General features: G+C 42.4%; 1 protein-coding gene across 1 annotated transcript in view; it reads left to right on the top strand.

Annotated features, from left to right (window-relative positions):
- PREX2 (phosphatidylinositol-3,4,5-trisphosphate dependent Rac exchange factor 2) overlaps positions 1–19,654 on the top strand; it is a 320,125-nt gene that overhangs the window by 106,367 nt on the left and 194,104 nt on the right. The window contains exons 7-10 of the mRNA XM_066578561.1: positions 886–1,019; positions 7,322–7,425; positions 15,776–15,925; positions 19,185–19,329. Of these exons, the coding sequence (XP_066434658.1) occupies positions 886–1,019; positions 7,322–7,425; positions 15,776–15,925; positions 19,185–19,329 (533 nt within the window). The remainder of the gene's footprint in view (positions 1–885; positions 1,020–7,321; positions 7,426–15,775; positions 15,926–19,184; positions 19,330–19,654) is intronic.

Below are 19,654 nucleotides of genomic sequence, written 5' to 3'. Positions count from 1 at the left end.
GTATGTAGTCCGTTTTTTAAATGTGGACCCAACTGCTAACCACTGAACCACATTGAAGACAAAGGAGGAATTTTAGTTGGTTTGGCCAAGGGGAATCACCCAATGTTTTGTTTAGCGTTGAACCGAACTTTTAGCAAACTTCAACCTGAAATAAGGTTCAACTGTTTTTGTTCGCTCAGTACTACCTGAGACCAGCTTATCATCAGGGTACCCGACACTTAGCTCCGCCCCTGTCCCACATCTCCTCATTGCAAATAGTGGAGATGGGCGGAGATGGGGTGGAGAGGAGGCAGGAGCTCAGAGCACTGCTCCCGGCTCTTCCAGCCTCCTCCCCCTGCAGAGAGAGACGCCGTATATCGGCCGGCGTGAATACCCGGCCAATATACGGTCGCCTGAAATAGCCTTAAGGAAAACAGATTGTCTGAAACAAGCAACACCTTTACATTTCTGGAGTAATACCATCAGCTATTTTCTCTTTTTGCATGAAAGTGACATCCCATATATAAAAAAAAAATAATACAAAAGGATTATGGTCGGAATGGATGAAATTAATTTCTGCGATTATGCTAATTTTTACATAGTAACCCCGGGACCATACTCTATTTGTTCCATGTTGTTACCCTTTATTAGCTATTGTTTTGTATTATATTATTATTATCATTGCAGCTTTTATTATTCAAATCAAGCATTGTCAGCTGCTTTTGAGTATGCAAAAAGATAACGAAGTAATGAGCGGCATTCTGAGAGCGCCGCTGCCTATGAAAGCTTTTATTTTTCTGTTTAGTTCTGCTGATTACTTCGATAAAAATACAATTTTTCTGATACAACAATGGTGTTTCTATTCAGCGGCTGATATGTTTTCTCTCTTTTTGTCTGCTTTGTTAGGGGTCCAGCATCACAGATACTTGCACTGAAATGCTGATGCAGGGAGTCCTTTTAAAAATCTCCTCTGGGAATATCCAGGAGCGGATTTTCTTTCTCTTTGATAACCTTTTAGTGTACTGCAAGAGGAAACATCGGTAAGTCTTAGCAAACAGCATGAAAGGCTGAGCAGATCCAAACGTTTAATATACATTTTGTATGGCATTAAATGCACCTTTAACTCTGTTTTTGTAGTTTATTATGCATTTGCTAATGTAGATGAACAGTTTTGAAAGTTTTTATCAATGTCATCCCTTTTAAACAAAAAACAGTACAACAAAGTTAAGGAGCACATAGACCTGCTGTTACGTGTGCTGCTGGGATCTGTAGTTCTAAGCTTCCTAGCAGCACTGCCCTCACAGGGTTAATTGATTAACCCTGTGAGGGCTGTGCTGCTAGGAAGCTTAGAACTACAGATCCCAGCAGCACACGTTACACCTGCTAAAGAAAAGGTAAAACTGATATTCGGGTTATTCCTGGTCCATGAAGGAGGTACTAGGTTTAACTCCAGACATGCATGATGTCTGGCATGCAGCGCCTGCCTTTCCCCTTCCCACAAGGCTCTGCACTAAGTAAACCCTTGTGTATCAGTTCTTTGGATTGTTTCTTTAATTATGGAGTTCATTTGACAGATTGCATAAGGCCTGCCTCACACAGCCATTTTTTCCCATGATTAGCGCGGCATTTTCAGCAGTATAAGGGCTTAGTCACACGGGCGCATCGGCACCCGTACATGAGCGCCGATGCGCCCGTGTGATTGAGCCCTTACTGCAGGAAGAAGACGGCCGTACTTCAAGACGGACGACTCCCCACAGCGCCGAAGAAAGAACACCTGACCAACAATGAAGCCGGTCACATGTTCTTTCTCCGGGCGCTGCAAATAGACGTCCGTCTGGAAGTACGGCCGTCTTCTTCCTGCAGTAACACTGGCGCCGATGCGCCCGTGTGACTAAACCCTAATGCTCCCATTGTTTTCAATGGAGCCTCTCAATCAGCTGCTTGATTGTGGCACTTTCTAGTGCGGCGATTTTCAAGCGGGATCTGTTCTATTTGGGATGTTTAGTGCACCTTAGCAATGATGAGGTATGCGAAATCCCGCTGTTGGCTGCGTCCGAAAGTGAAAGGGCAAAGCGCTGGGATTTAAATCTTGTAACATTTATAGAAACTAGTAGAACATAGTACATTCTTAGGTGTGAGCAGATATCCAGTGGAAGACCTGCGCATGGTTGTTTATGCATGTGATTTTCCACGTGGATGTACATTTAAGGACAGCTTATTGTCCGCATGGAAGACAGATCGCAAGCAGGGAATAACATCAGAAAGTTGCCCAACCCCCTGGAAACCCCCTTTGCAACACTGTTACCTAATTTAAAGGAACACTCCAGCTGATTGCCTATCACACTCTGGACATCTCCTATGCACTTTGCAGTTACTTCCATGTGGCAAAGCCTCTGATGTCTATTAGGCACCATCTTGAGGCTTGTCCATGCTTTATTCTTTTTCATTCAATTTTCTTTCACTACTCTGTACTTTCAATCCCATGATGCAACAGCACAGCATCACATGATCAGCTAGAGCCCGTACCATCTCTGCCTGCTGAGAGGACACTGTAATTATCATTACCTTCTGTATTCACCTAAAGTAACTACAGACCATGATTATATAGTCAGGAGTATGAGCTGTGATCTCTTTCATTATAACAGTGTGACAGGAGCCTCCGATCATCATTAGTAAATGTGAAAGAAGTTTCTGTGGCTCGCTCTAAAGAGCTGGTGTGGTAGGGTCCATCACACAGGAATTATGCTGACTGAAATACTGACTGTTACGTCTGACCTGGACTGCCCACGGAAACCTGAGGTCACTCGGTACAGAGGCAGCCAGAACGGACATGTAAGCTTGACATGTGGCTAGACACAGGATGAACAGAAAATGAGAGGGAATGAAAAGAGCGGGGCACTCTGAACCCCTCAGACTGAACCCACAGCGCAGAGAAGCACCTGCCCTGAAAGGGACGACCCTACTTCTTCCATGAGCACAGGTCGGTGGTCTGAGGGGAACCAGAGTACAGACAACTAAGGAACAAACAGTAACTGAAAATAACTAAAAGATAAGAACAACAGAATACCAGACAAACAGATACAACAGAGAACAAGCCGGAATACAGAAGCTAGACACACCAGAGCTCTGAGCAAGCTGCCTGCGCAGGAAATACTGAAACAACAGGTAAACTGCGAACAGGACTTACGGACAGACAAAACATGGACTGAACAAACACAAGACAGTCACCAAAGAACAGGAAACAAACTGCGTCTAATGCAATTTTATTTGGCCAATGATTATGTTACGTCCATCCTGGACTGCCAACAGGACTTTGGGATCGGATAGTACTAATGCAGTCAGGACGGATGTGTCAGCTTGGTTTACGAGTGGCTAGGCACAAGCACAGCCAGACAAACAAGGCCCTAGCATCCACCTACCAACGGACACGTAGGGAATGCAATAAGTCTCGGGCATCCGCCGACCAAGGTACGGGTAAGACAAACAAGAACTGTGCATCCAACAACCAGCTGACTAGTGGATTAGACATAGGACAGAATACAGACATAAAGCAGCGACTGACAAATTACCCAAAACACTCACCAAGCATCCCGCACACATAAACAGATAGAGGTATGAGGTATTGGTTCGTGGATTGGCTAAGTCACTTAAGCCTGCAAGCCCACTTCAAAGGTCCAGGTTGTCTCAGGGATCCCTACTCTAACGAGACAATTAACACCCATGAATCCTGCCCGCATGTAAGGTGATCGTCCCGATAGGCATGGCCCCACACTGGAACCTAAGGACCTAACTCATCCTAGATGGTAAATGACTCAAGCAGCACAGGACTGTTCACACGACATGCACAGACACACAGGACTTCTAGCATCTCACCCCCACAGAACACCAAGCATGAAAGCAAACACAAGGGGCAATGAGGCTGGTATTTAAAGGGGTTGTCCCGCGCCGAAACGGGTTTTTTTTTTTTTCAACCCCCCCCCCGTTCGGCGCGAGACAACCCCGATGCAGGGAGGTAAAGAAAGCTCACCGGAGCGCTTACCTGAATCCCCGCGCTCCGGTGACTTCTCTACTCACCGCTGAAGATGGCCTCTTCCTCCGTGGACCGCAGCTCTTCTGTGCGGTCCACTGCCGATTCCAGCCTCCTGATTGGCTGGAATCGGCACGTGACGGGGCGGAGCTACACGGAGCTACACGGAGCCCCATAGAAGACTGCAGAAGACCCGGACTGCGCAAGCGCGGCTAATTTGGCCATCGGAGGGCGAAAATTAGTCGGCACCATGGAGACGAGGACGCCAGCAACGGAGCAGGTAAGTATAAAACTTTTTATAACTTCTGCATGGCTCATAATTAATGCACAATGTACATTACAAAGTGCATTATTATGGCCATGCAGAAGTGTACAGACCCACTTGCTGCCTCGGGACAACCCCTTTAAGTGCAGCAGACCAGAGGTGATTGGCCGGCTGGAGAACACCACACCGAGCCAGCACAATTATCCCACACCTGTGAAAATATGCTCTTGGAAACCCATAGTACTAAAGGTCCCAGAACCACAACCTAACACTGACTAATTTGAAGATGCATAAACCTAAGTAACTTTCAGCCAGTCAAAATGAGATCACATTACTCACCTAAGGGGAACTTCAGGAAGTTTCAGATAAAAAGGAATTCCTAAACAAGGCAATACTATCCGGCTTATATATATACTGGGAGGCTCGTTACATAATTAATGAAGAAAAACTTCACTGGGGTGACTGTTTTATTGCGATTGGGTGGTCTGCTACCATTTTCTTGTGATAGATATTAAAGGGAATATTAAGTGCATAGCTACAGTACATGTCGGTGTAAATATTAATGCTGTACATGAAAATCCCAAATAATAACCTACTATTTCTTAGATTACCAGTAGTTTACCAAGAATGACCTCAATCCAGTTTACACCTGTTCCATTCAAAATAAAGAAATTACTGCTTGAGGATATAATTCTATGCATCATATACTGCTAACATTGTAAACAATTAGAGAGGTTGTCCCATCAGGACAAAACTAGTTCATAGTAAGGATGTCATAGAAGATTTTCCATCCCTTGTGTCCCTCTCCTTGAGCCAAAGTGGAAAGTTACTATAAAGAATGTCCCAGCTCAGGAGGACTGGGCTGGATTGGAGTTTATACTGCAAATTCCCTGCAGGAAATACTGTGTTTCCCTGAAAATAAGACAGTATCTTATATTAATTTTTGTTCAAAAAGGTTAAACTTTTTTACATGTATAGCTGCCTGGACACTATTTAAATTGAATTTTTTAATTAACTGTTAGCAGGGCTTAATTTTGGAGTAGGGCTTTCAAGCATCCTCAAAAATTCTGGAAAATCTGGAAAATCATGATATGTCTTATTTTCAGGGGATGTCTTATTTTCAGGGAAACTGGGTAGGTGACTGCCAGCAACTTCCAGTGGCAATAACTACTGAGTGTTTTAGCGGCTGGACCCATACCCATCTGTATTTAGAGAAGGGGTTTTCATGATAAGACATCCCGAGCTTCAAAAGTCTCCATGTTGACTATGGACAAAATGTTATTCTCCAAAGAGCTGTTGCATGGTAGATGTTGCACGGGGCATAGAGGAACCAGCTAGTGTATGCTTTAAGATTGCACAAAAGTGGATAAAACCTTCAAACAGAATGGACAATGCACCAAGAATATTGGGTAAAGATTTTTAAAAAATTTTCATTTAAACCATTAAATAGTTCTAAAACCATGAATGAGATGATGCCTCAGAACCGTTTCTAATTAATTAGATGTAGTTAGCTGGTTGCATCTACAATTCCAAATATAGTACTCCGAAGACTGTGCCATTAAGGAAGTCGTGTGGAAGTCTCGAGAGTTATGTAAATTGTTTGCATTTGTGCATTCGACCCTCCACTTCTCTTTAAATAAATAATCTACATTCCTGTGTTTCCTTGGGGAAATGAGAGATATTGATAGCAAGTAAAGCTGCTGACAGTTGTAGTCAAACAGTATTACATATACTCTCCTCTCTCCAGTTATGTATATAAGTTACACTGACAAAGTCAAGATGGTGAAAAAACGTAGCAATTCTGCAAGATTAGAATGTAACTACATTAAGAAAAGTTGGCCAAAAATTGCTTTTGGGTAAAAAGATTCAATATATATCCTGCTTTGCAAGGGGCATTTAAAGTGTATCTAAGTTTTTAAAACATTTTCAAAAGCAACCCGAGTCTTCATTGGCCGCTGCTTTGCTGCCCTTTGCATCTAATTTGAGCTTCGGCAATTCCGTTTTCCATGTAGATTTCCCTTTGTTACTGCTGCCCTGCTGTTTGCAATTACTTGCAGATGGGGGCTGTGTCCTAAACCAGTCACTCTCCCATACCTCCCATGCTGTATTGCATAGCCCTGCTCCAATCAGCTGCAAAGGCAGCATCTGAATATCCATCCCTGGGTTGCATATTGTGGTAACTGCAATTAGGTAGTATGTCAAATCTATCACACTTTACAGGAGAGACAACCCCCTTTTTCATTTTGCCTCCATCATCTTGAGTTGTCTTAAAGAAAGAAAGGGAATTTGCTGGTTTCTTATTGGTCTGTTGACATACGACATATTGCAGTTGGTGTGGTCCACTAGATTGGCTACCAGCGTAAGTAGAGGCTCAGGGGCCCTGATGCAAAAGGTGAGCTGCCCCCCCCCCCCTCTATCTGTACCCGTACCCATACCTAAACCATGCTGCACAGAGGCATAACTTGAAGCTCTTGGGCCCAATGCAAAACCTGTAACAGGGTCCCCAACTATAATGCTTTACTCATAGTACTGGCCTCCCTATATGGAAAGAAAGGCCTTCTGGGCCCCCTAAGGCTCCTGGGCCCGGGTGCAACCGCATCCCCTGCACCCTCTATAGTTACGCCCCTGGCTACCAGGGTGCAATAAACAAAATTAGATTTTTTTTTACATATGACCTATTTCACTTACCACCACAATATGGTAAGTAGCAGTGTCTCCATATTCCTGGGCGATCTTCTCACTGATTGACAACTATTCATGTATGCAAACTGATGGAGGAAAGGCTGTCAATCGCTGATAGGACCGCCCACTGGACCACTAAGCTCAGAATGACCAGCCATGTAAATGAACACGATACAACGTTCACATTCCATATTCATATTTAGTGCATTTTCAATTCAGAAGGCTTGTTCTCAAATCTTAAGTGTAGAGCTGAAAACTGTGAGTGAAATCTTTGTTCTTACCTCTATGGCTCCGTAGGTAGCATTAAATGGAGATGCATGAACTATTATCTCTCACAGCAATTAACGTAACATTTATTTCATTTGAAGACGTTTGAAGAACAGCAAAGCATCCACAGATGGGCTCCGCTATCTCTTCCGAGGCAGGATTAACACTGAAGTGATGGAGGTTGAAAACGTTGATGATGGAACAGGTGTGTTTATATACAATCCCAGCAACAGTATTGTCAGTACTAACAAACCAAAGACTTCCCATTGTGCAAGCTGGAAGGTGTATGAAGTTATCACACACAGTCCGAGAATCTCCATGTACAGAGATGGTTCTATGTCTAAATCAGTTCTCTTCATACACAGTTATGGCTCTCAAATCACATATTTATTAATATCCATGTGCATAGATAAAAAAGTTAGATAGAGAGATATGAGATACAAAGATAGATAGATATATAGGATAGATATATGTGGGATACATAGATAGATAGATAGATATGGGATAGATAGATAGATATGAGATAGATAGATATGAGATAGATAGATAGATATGAGGTAGATAGATAGATATGAGATAGATACTAGATGAGATGGATAGATAGATAGATAGATATGAGGTAGATAGATAGATATGAGATAGATACTAGATGAGATGGATAGATAGATAGATATTAGAGATCTATCTATCTAATATCTATCTATCTATCTCAATCTATCTATCTATCTAATATCTATCTATCTCATATCTATCTATCTATCTATCTATCTATCTCAATCTATCTATCTATCTCATATCTATCTATCTATCTGTCTCATATCTATCTATCTATCTATCTCATATCGATCTCCTATCTATCTCAATCTATCTATCTATCTCATATCTATCTATCTATCTGTCTCATATCTATCTATCTATCTAATATCTATCTAATCTGAGATAGATAGATTGAGAGATAGATAGATATTAGATAGATAGATATTAGATAGATAGAGAGATAGATAGATAGATATGAGATAGATAGATAGATAGATAGATTGAGATAGATAGATAGATAGATATGGGATAGATAGATAGATAGATAGATAGATAGATAGATAGATAGATAGATAGATAGATAGATATGAGATGGATAGATAGATATGAGATAGATAGATAGATAGATAGATAGATAGATAGATAGATAGATAGATAGATATGGGATAGATAGATAGATAGATAGATAGATAGATAGATAGATAGATAGATAGATAGATAGATAGATAGATAGATAGATTCTGCACTATAATGGAGCATGCTGTGATTTGTATTCTGCATGTGGTATCCGGAAAACAAATTTGCATGTGTAAATTGAAGTGCGGACGCCCATACTTCCCTATGAGCGACTTGAACTGCGGATCTTCCAAGCGGGTGCCCGTGGATTCTGCTAATCCAATCCGCCCGTGGACATTGGGCCTAAAACTGATGTGAATGTATTGTTTTCCTCAACATAAATGCATTGCCAATAAACAGGCTTGCTTCACCTCTACAAATCAACTACAACAAAGTATCTAGTTTAATAAACAGACGATTAATTGCTGTACTTACGGCCCACAATTTATATCACTTTGTGCAGCTGCTGTAAAGTCACGTACGTATTGATGTATTAATAATTGGATATATGACTTTGCTGTTACTTTATTCACTTTCCGTTGCTCTGGAAGCCCCATCTGTAATACAAATTGCATATTGATACTTTTAAATGAGCAAATAAATAGTAGCACTTGCTGTACAAAGGATTACCGCAGCTTTGATAGAAACGGTACAAATGGTCCTGATCTCTGACATGCGGTCACTTTCTCCATACAAGCCTTTCATCTTCACAACTTCATTTCCGATTATTAAACATGTGGCAGTCAGGGCACAGAAGGGATAAAACAATATTAGCAGTAATGCTGCAGATATCATGTTGTAACACAGCGTGCGGAAATCAATTCTAATATTTATCTTTCTCATAGACTTCGCTCGCTCTTTGTCCCGGGATTATTGATCGTCTGCTGCCGGTTTTCAGTTCTGGATTCTTTGCAGTTAGTGAAGGAAATAAAATACAGTGAATAACAGAGAATGCAAACAATATGTTGTGCGGGGTATATTACAGTTTTCCTCGTATACAGAGTTAGTACACATTTTGTCTGTAGCTTGTGTCTGACATTGCAAGTCACCCTAATTTAAAGGGACACTACATTTTCACACAACTTCAGACTCATTGACATGAGCATATAAGTTGCACAAGTTTGGCTCAAAGTATGAGAGCAGCCTCACACGGGCGTAAGCACATATACACTTGCTTTCACTCAAAATGTGCGTAGCAAAAAAAAAAAAATACGTGTGAAGGAACCCTTTAAAGTTAATGGGTTCTATTTGCTGCCGATTGTGGGCGCAGATTTTGGGGCCACAAGTGTGCCCCTGTGAGGCCACCCTGAGTCCTCATTCACATGGATGTGACAATTGCGCAGGAGTTAGCTGAGAGAGAGATTGATCCCCATCGGGGATTCCCTTCATCTCCCTAGGGATTCCCTTCATCCCCACGGGGACACACTGCTTTTATCTATGGACACTCCTGTGTTTTTCCCTCAAAAGACGTTTATTTTTGCGCAGCAGGGAATTTCAGTCGCTGAGGTCCGTCGCTAATGTCCTATTTTTTTTAGGCGTGATTTTTTTCTTTGCATGCCTAAAATTCGTTCTATCAGTTAACGTTTTTTTTTTTTAAACGTCTATTTGAACAAGGCCCGAAACGTGCAGTTTTGGCATTTGACATCAATCTTGTAATATACTTGCATTAACCCTTTGCAATCCAATTTTGGATTCAGGGTTTCCTAGGGGGCTTTTTCTTTCTGCCATTATAAAATGGTGCCATCTTCTGGCTAGAACCAGTACTGCGGTATGTGACATGCTGGAGAGGCCCCCGACAACAGAGATGCCAGTAATATACAGAAAGAATACTCTGCCGGACGTCTTCCAACATCTGAGCTGTACAGCCTTTAATCAGAAAGTCTTTAGACATCAGACAGTGGATTGGAAAGGGTTAAACTTTTTCTTGCTTTATCACTGAAAATCAAGTTTTAGGGCTGCAGCTAGGGGTCTCCTTTTCAGCAGCTTTCAATCCACTGCCTATTGTTAGGTATTTGGCTTCTCTAGTATCAGGGGCATGAGGACACTGCTAGTTACTACATGCAACGGAAGGGGCTGGGATTCAGATGGTGCCTTGCCACTGGTTACACAGGGCTATGCAAGGCAGGGAGAGAAAGTCCTGGCCAGTACAGTTTCGGCAGAATGACCCCCCCACCTGTAAGTGGATTGCAAAAACAGCAGCGGAGCAGAAAAATAGGAAAATCTACATGAAAAATTGAATTCGTAGAGCTCAAACTGGGCACAAAGCAGTGGGCAGGGAAGACCAGGGCTGCTTTTGAAACTTTTTGAAAACTCAGAAACACTTTAAGTAATTGAGATTACATGGGAGAAAGCCGTCCCAGAGATGATAGTTTCTGTGCTTTTACACATGACCGATCATTGCTCAGTGACTAGAAGCAGCGCAGACCGGAGATCGTTCCGTCCCGCTCACCTTCACTCACAGTAAACAGGCCATTGTTCATAGATGAATGACGGCCTGTTTACACGGAGCGGCAGACCAACGATGACTTTTTGATCTGCATGCAAGATCCAATCAGTGATTTATGGCTGATCATTCTTTCACTGCATGTGTTCACACTGCAGAATTATTGTGCAAACCGCTTGATCCAATGAGCCGTTTGCACGATAATCATGTTTTGTAAAAGGGGCTTAAGCTGCAATACCAAACACACCCCATGGACAAGAGTGGCACTGTTCTTGCTAAAGAAAAAAATTGCATACATTCCTTTTAAGTCCACTGGCGTAACTCTAGGGGATGCAATTGCACCCGGGCCCAGGAGCCTTAGGGGGCCATAAGGACTCTCTTCTTCATTTATGGAGCTCAGTACTGTAAATAAAGCATTATAGTTGAGGCCCTGTAACAGGTTTTGCATTGTGGCCCAGGAGCTTCAAGTTACACCTCTGCTTTAAGGAGTTAAGAGAAGTTGGAGGGCCCCAAGATAAACTTTTGCACCCAGGCCCATGAGACTTTAGCTACACCCCTGCCTTTAACAATATGGTTATACCATCTTAAAGCAAGGGCATTTTGCTTTAAGATGATATAACGATATTGTTATAGCATCTTAAACATAAGTGTAAGTTGTGTCTAAGAAACTCGGTCGCAACTCCCACTGGACAGCACACAGACACAGTGCATCAATATGCTTTGGCATGTCTTACTTCTTGTCCATAAAATGGACAGGAATAGGACACGCCATTGGTTTTTTCATACAAACCATTGGTCCATGTGAAAAATTGTCCTTATGTATAGCGCCATAGGCTATAATGGGGCCATGTGCTGTCTATGGAATTACATGGACAGCACACAATCCCAAGATACACTAGTGGGCCAATGGCCTTATGCAAAAAAAGTCCACAAGCCAAAGACCAATAACAGCAAGGCAATTCATTGATAAAGTATGACCCCCTGCAGACAGCACAGCAGTTATAGTAGTTGTGTTGCCAGATTGGAGTCAGGAAGAATTTTTTTTCCTTAAATGGGGAAAATTGGCTTCTACCTCAGAGTTTGTTTCCTTCCCCTGGATCAACATTGGGGGTAATAGGCTGAACTGGAAGGACATTTGTCTTTTTTTGGCCTTACATACCATGCTACTATGTTATAAGCAAGTGTTTTAAGTTTTGTTAATGGTGGATACTTGAATGACTCCATCACACAGGATTCTAGGTGTAGGAGGCACCAATTGCACAATTGTCAGATGCCATACAACTGTCTTAGCTTATACAACCATACAATTCTTTATCTACGTACATTTCGAGGAGGATAATCCATCAGATGACTACTGTAAACCACATTAGTCAATAGGTTACAAATATCTATTCCAAGATTCGGTATAAGCCGATCAACTAGAAATATGGATCTCTGGACCTCTCTGTAGACATCATGCATCTGACCACCGGTGATCAGTGTTGCAAGCTGCTGGACTTTTGCAATTGTTTTAAATTTCCTTCAACCTTACCGGATATTCTTAGGTGATCCCGACAGTTGAAGAATGTCATTCCAATAATCATGTTATATTACAATATGGACTATGCAACACTGGCAGACTATGTGCTTATACAGCACTTCTTGGAAAGTACTGATTCTCCTTCTGGAGATCCAGCTGAGTTATTTGTCATTTGATGCATGATGTATCTATATGTCTTTATTGTTCTAGCCGCACTGCCCACCCCCAGATAGCGTAATCCTCTATGCTGCTTTCTTGCTTGATACAAATTGTGATTACACTGCTGACAGCTTGATGTATATATTTTCCTTCTAACAGTATAGGCTGTGCATGGCCTTTGTAGATCTGGTATAAAGTGCTAATGTAACTCCTGCCCCGATGGCAGATAATGTGCCTTTGAGTTCTGGAATGTGGCTGCACAATAGGGCAGGCAATTGTTCATTTTTCTCCTTGGAAACATACAAACACACTTCTGCTGGGAACAGGAGGACGGCAAGGCGATGGAATATTTAGTCATCCACTTCCTGATAGACTTGCTAATAAATTCTACAAGAAGCTGACGTTTCCCAGCTTGAGCATACAATATGTGACTACATTCTGGCTTCTCCAAGAGAACATGGTTAGCTTTCATTGCTCTGTCAGAAAACCAAGTCCAAAATCTTCGTATCCATGTTTTAAAGTTAAAGACTTTACTTATGAATGCTGATCTTAGAGGCCGTTCGTATAGAGGCGCTGACATTTGACATAAGCATGTCCATATAGACATTTCCATCTGCATAATATATGCATATATCTCTCATTGAAGGGGCTATAAAATATAACTGCATTGCATACTACTGTACTTTTACTCCAAGGCATAACCTTAGGGGGTGCAGAGGAAGCGGTCACACCCAAGCCCCAGGCCTAAGGGAACCCAAAGATCCTTTTTCTGCTACTTAAAGGGGTTAGGCCAATTTATCCAATATATACAGGATAGGGGATAACTTTATGATCAGTGGGAGTCTTAGCCCACTCATCCTTAGAACAGGAGTTTGGTTGGCCCTCAAGTGAATAGAGTTGAGTTTGTGCAGGCGCACCACTCCTCCATTCACGTCAATGACGGAGAAGTGATGGAATCTCCAGTGGCGGAGATTGCTGAAGCGCCTTTTGCACCGGAGTTTGCCAGTGCTCCATTCACTCGGGGACCGACCAGACACCTGTTCTCGGGATTGGTGGGGATCCCAGTGATCGGACTCCACTGATCATAAAGTTGTCCTCTATCCTGTGTATAAGGCATAACTTTATAACTGCCACAACCACCTTTACGACAGCAGTATTATTAATTATACATGGTTGGTAAAAATCCAGATTTCGTATTGGGACTCGGGAGCCTGTGCTTTGGCTCTTTAAAGGGAACCTGTGCACAGGGTTCATGCTACCCGAACAATGAACGGCATGAACCCTGGGACAGGTATGCTAATTCGCCCATGTATGTCTTATTCTGAAACGCTGCGATGCTTAGCAATTAGCACACTTTTACAATTGACTTGGAATGGGCTCTTGAGTCAAAAAGGTGGCCCCTGCTGGCATCTCCCCGCCTTTGGTGTATTAGGGAGAGGAGCTGTCAGTCAACATTGTGTGGGCGGGGAGATGCCTCTTTGACTTGGAGCTCTGTTCTGAGTCAAAATTAAAAAGGTACTTATTTCTAAATGCTGCAGCATTTCCGAATAAGACATACAAGGGACAATAGGCATACCTGTCCCAGGTTCATGCTGCCCTTTAACCCTTTCCAATCCACTGTCTGTCGCCTTCCTACATTCTGATTGAAGCCTGTGCAGCTCCAATGTCGGAAGATGTCCAGCAGGGTTTTCTTACTATATGTCACATATATATGCATGTCACATACTGCAGTACTGGCTCTTGCCAGCAGATGACGCCAATGTATAATGGCAGAAAGAGAAAGCCCCCTAGGAAACCTTGAATTCAAAGAGTTAAGGTTGTAAGTCAACTAGAACTATCCAGACACATCACAGAGAGCTCAGCTATCCTCCAATGTCCAAACTACACAGCAATCTGACTCCTTGTAGACCAATACCAATTTTCCCATTTAACATAATATTATTGATTGCTTTGTACGTAACTTGTCCTGATTTTTCACATTTTCTGCAGCTCATCTGCAAGGTCCAAGAAAATCCTCCTCAGGTTTCATACAATGTTTCCTGTCGTTTTTTTTTCTCGATCTTACTATTTTCTCAAGGATCAGCTAATAAGTATGTCTGGTAAATAACGGAAAACACTATGTGCAAAAACTCTGGCTTTAATGTCGGATTGTTACTACCGACCATTTTAATTAGCACGTCCTCCTTGTTTCTCTGGGAGCTTGCTGTTCTTTACAGATCTATTGAAATCCGAGAAACCTTCATCCTTTCATTCGTTTGAGTACATCTTAAGAGAAACTCCAGTAACCCCAGATAACCCTGCAGTTGAAATCTACATGCTGCCATGCAATACCTTCTCTCTATGAATAATAGAGTCTACCAAAATATTCTACTTTATAATCTGGAGCTCTTCGGGTGGGATTTTTTTTCTCCGCAGCTTCTCTTTTAGGAAGTCCTTGCTTTTGTTGCCTAATGTTGCACAAAATGATAGCAGCATAACTCATCACAAAGAAGACAGATAGGCAGTACTAGTTGCCTTAAGTTCCCGACACGCTAGTATATATGGGGCCGTGTGCTGTACGTGTTAATGTACAGATGGCCACATTATCAGTCTATGAGAATAGGCACATGAGCAAACTGTGACATCGCTTGCTTGCTCAGGCAAATGATTATCGCTAAGGCCTCTGTCCCGCGGCCATTCTGCATTCATCATTGGAGAATGACACAACTCCCGTGACCATCACCATAGCGACGGCGCAGCATCCTCTGTACTGCGCATGTGCTCCAACACGCCGGACGCATATCTGTAGCAGAGAAGAGAAGACAGTGGAGAGGTAAGCTGGGGTCACCAACCGGGCACCGGATCGAACTCCGCTGCGGGAATCCCACATGCGGGGTCCGACTCACCTGTATGCAGGAGGCTTAAGTGTAAAAATACTTTTAAACAGGTGTCAGATAGATATCAGACCAGAGTCAGACAATTATCAATGGAGACATCAGACATCAAGTCAGACCAACTGAGGCAGGAGTATAACCAGTGCCTCCTAAGAGGAGGGGACAGAATAATTAACATATAATCAATCTAAACAAAACATCCCATCATAACAAAACAAAATCAGGTTTGTAGAAATGTTGAAATTTGGAATTTGTATACATTTACGGCAGTACAACCCTTGATATGCTGTAACCAAGTACTTATAATGTTATACCTAAATAATGTTATATATGTGTATCACCCCACATCCTACTGGAATATTGAATATACTATTGCCTTCATTGGAATATCATATTTTGTCTTTTGCAGCCGATTTCCATAGCAGTGGTAATCCTGTAGTCAATGGCTGGAAGATCCATAACACAGCAAAGAACAAGTGGTTTGTCTGCATGGCCAAGACCCCAGAGGAGAAACAGGAGTGGCTGGAAGCAATCCTGAAAGAGAGGGAGAGGAGAAAAAGTGAGTACTTCATATATCCCAATATGCCGAAGTGATGCATTTCAGTGCATGCCTTCCACAGGTGAAGCTCCAACGCTGATGAGACAAGAAACATCCACAAAACATTTATGAAATATCCTCTTTAGGCCTCTTTCACACCGGCGACAGCAATATCGCCGCGAGAAAATCACATCAGTGTTCTGTGCGATATTGCTGCATTTTCTCATGGCGATATCATAACTTTGTGTCGCTACTAAGTCACACCTGGCGCTACAATGTCGCACGACTCTGTGGCACTCTTTTACTGGGATTTTCGGGGGGGGGGGGGGGGGGAGGGGGTTAAAAATATAAGCCAAGCCACGAAAATAAGCCATATCTGCCTTAAAAAAACAAACAAAAAATTCATCCCCTATCAGGTGCTGAGCGCTCCGGCACATGTCTTCTCCACAGGTCCCCGGCATTTGTCTATAGTCTTCTGCCAGTGCTTCCTAGTGATAGGGTTCAAAATCCCCGCCTCAAGGAAGCATTGGCTCTAACAGGTTCTCTAGCGCTGCGGCTCAGCCAATCACAGCAGTGCTCAATGAACCAATCACAGCCATTACATTGAATGGATTTTTTACTGTAAAAGTTGCATCGCACCGCATGAAGACCGCCTTTTCGTGCGATGCAATGCAACAGAAAGGAAGGCTCTATAAGGAATCATGGGCTACAAAACACAGCAAGTCATGGCAATATTAAGCATGCCGTGATTTTTTTCTCTCGCCTACAAAACATCGCCAATGTGAAGCAACCCATTGGAAAGCATGGGCTTCACATACATGTGATTTATAGGACTATCGTTTCGCGTGAAAATAGCGCAGTTTTGCCTAGAGTACTTGGATAATATGTGCCCCTTGCTGGGTCAGTTACTTGCAGCAATCCCATGGCAAATGGGATAGCTTGGAGGTTTTGTTTTGGTGCACTTTTTTGTATACATTGTGTTTCTGTCCCGCATTTACATCCAAAAGCTGTAAAGCCATGGTGCACTGAAAAAAAAATCCAACCATGGATATAGCTTAAAAAATAAATCATTATTTGCTGCATAGGTAATAAAGCTAGATCACTGCAGGTCCAAACTATGGGACCCCACTGATTGCACTAAGGCTGCCTGTCCACTGGTGTCGCGGTATCTCACGGCGGATCTCCGCCGCGGGAGCAGGAGCCTGCAGATGGATCTCCGCAGTCAGACTATTGGACAGATGGGCTGACCGGGGAGAATCGTGGCAATTCGCAGTATGTCGGCCGCGAGCGGAGAATCTCTATGGTGGCCATTTGGATAATTTATTATGTGGCCCAACAGATTTGTAATATGGCACCCATAAATACTGTTCTTTCATTTTTCTCCAATTTCATAAATAAAAAATGTACATAAAAAAGTGGTGATTGTTTGCCAGTTTCAGCCAATGCCCTTCTTTAGGCCCATGGCAAACTTTTTGCAAAGTTTAACCTTTTGAAATGATGATTCGAGATGCTCTAAACTGTCCATCTTTCATCTATTTTGTATGGCCACCATCAAACGTGAGAGCTATTCGGTTAGTCTGTTTGTAGCCCCTGGATATAAGCAATAACATAACTTTAATTTTAGTGGAACAGCTTAGTTGTCACATGCAAAAAATAGCATATGCAGTAATTCATTTTGAATGCGAGTTTCCTGATATAAAGAATATGGCGCTAAATAGAAAGTCCAGACCCAGACTTGCTCGGTTTTACATGTTTCTTCGGTATTCCTGTAATCCTTATTTAAGGGCTGTTATTAAGTATGTGCTTCAGTCAGCACAGGATGCAACATGAGTCATTGCTAAAAAATAGCCTCTTGTAAATAGCATAACAGTCGTAAACAGCGGCCCTAAATTAGGTATGTCTTATGCAACATCAGCTTCGTCTACCTACTGGATTTACATTCCATTGCATGCAGTGGTCAATAAACAATGTCCATGACAACCTAGACAATGGCGATCATATTCTGTAAAATTCCACTAAGATCTAGACGCATCCTGCAGCCATATCCGATCTAAATCATGCTGTTGGCTTAAAGCCGTAGAGATGCTTTATATGCAAATTTACTTCTTTCTCTTATCCTAAAACTGTGAAAACGTCTAAGCAATTATTTACACTTGTACTTGACTAGCCAATTTTTGAAAACTGGAACGAATCCAAGAAACGTGGAGTGGAAGAACTTTTCCTTCAGGAATGTTTTTCTCTTCCTCCTGTGAATTTTGTTTCCCATTACCGCGAAGAAAAAAAACAGATGACAGATAAAGTTATCAGACGCTATGCATAAAAAACTTCCATCCCATATTTTCTCATAGACATAAGTGTCTGTTGAATAAGTAGCTACAATTATGGTGCTACTTGTCCTAGAGGAAAATAACAAGATCTGGCAGATTGAAACCCAGCATGTCTGATCCATGTTTATGCCAGTGATTAGATAGGAGATTGTTGAAGAAATAACCTTGACAAAAATGTTATGGATATGACCAAGTTTGTAGTATCCACCATAAAGGTATACGGTAATAGATGATCCATGCATTCGACATTGATTACTGAGACATTTAAAGAGGAGCGTAACTATAGAGGGTGCAGGGGATGCGGTTGCACCCGGCCCAGGAGCCTTAGGGGGCCCATAAGGCCTCTCTTCTCCATATACTGAACCCAGTACTATGAGTAAAGCATAATAGTTGGGGGCCCTGTTAGAATTTTGGAACGGGCCCGGGAGCTTCAAGTTACGCCTCTGCATTTAAAGACTATCTATTAGAGATGAGCAAGCGTACTCGCTAAGGGAAACTACTCGAGTGAGTAGTGCCTTATGCGAGTACCTGCCCGCTCGTCTCAAAAGATTCAGGTGCCGGCGGGGGAGAGCGGTGAGTTGCGGGAGTGAACAGGGGGGAGTGGGGGGGAGAGAGTGAGAGAGAGATCTCCCCCCATCGTTCCTCCCCGCTCTCCCCCGCCACTCCAGGTTTTGTGTTCACAACTTTACCATATTTTAAAGCAAGATGGTTATTATGGTAAAGTAGAATCCTAGAATGGTAGAGTTGGAAGGGACCTCCAGGGTCATCGGGTCCAACCCCTGCTCAGTGCAGGATCACTAAATCATCCCAGGCAGATATTTGTCCAGCCTTTGTTTGAACACTTCCATTGAAGGAGAACTCACCACCTCCCGTGGCAACCTGTTCCACTCATTGATCACCCTCACTGTAGACAGTAGTTACCTGTTTTTCAAAGTTGTTGATTATCACCACAGGTCTGACGCTAGGTATGGAACAGGATACCTGGATGATGATATCAGAACAAGGAGAAAAACTTTATAAGATGATGTGTAAGCAAGGAAATCTAATCAAAGACCGAAAAAAGAAACTGACGACAATCCCAAAGTGTTTTCTTGGCAGGTAAATATGCAGCCGCTGTATGCATCATAATCTACTATATCGTCATGTAGTCTGTACATTTTTATATTGGATGTTTCCATTCTCCATTCAAGTTTTTCCTGGATCATAGTAAGATAAATAACATCTTAACACTTTCCCCAAATGTGTTTTCAGGCAGCTCTGTTTGTTTGACTTGTTCCTGAACATAATGCCAAGAAAATAGTATGATGTAATTGTATTCATTTGACCAAAACCTGAAGAGGATTTCCACTGTAATGTAAAAAATGGGCATATATTAGTAAGTCTGAAGTTAAAGTGTAACTCATTTACATTTTTTAATGTACAG

The sequence above is a fragment of the Eleutherodactylus coqui genome, chromosome 9, assembly GCF_035609145.1.
Source record: "Eleutherodactylus coqui strain aEleCoq1 chromosome 9, aEleCoq1.hap1, whole genome shotgun sequence".
In the NCBI taxonomy this organism is placed as follows: Eukaryota; Metazoa; Chordata; class Amphibia; order Anura; family Eleutherodactylidae; genus Eleutherodactylus; species Eleutherodactylus coqui.
This window is presented reverse-complemented; position numbering and strand designations above follow the sequence as displayed.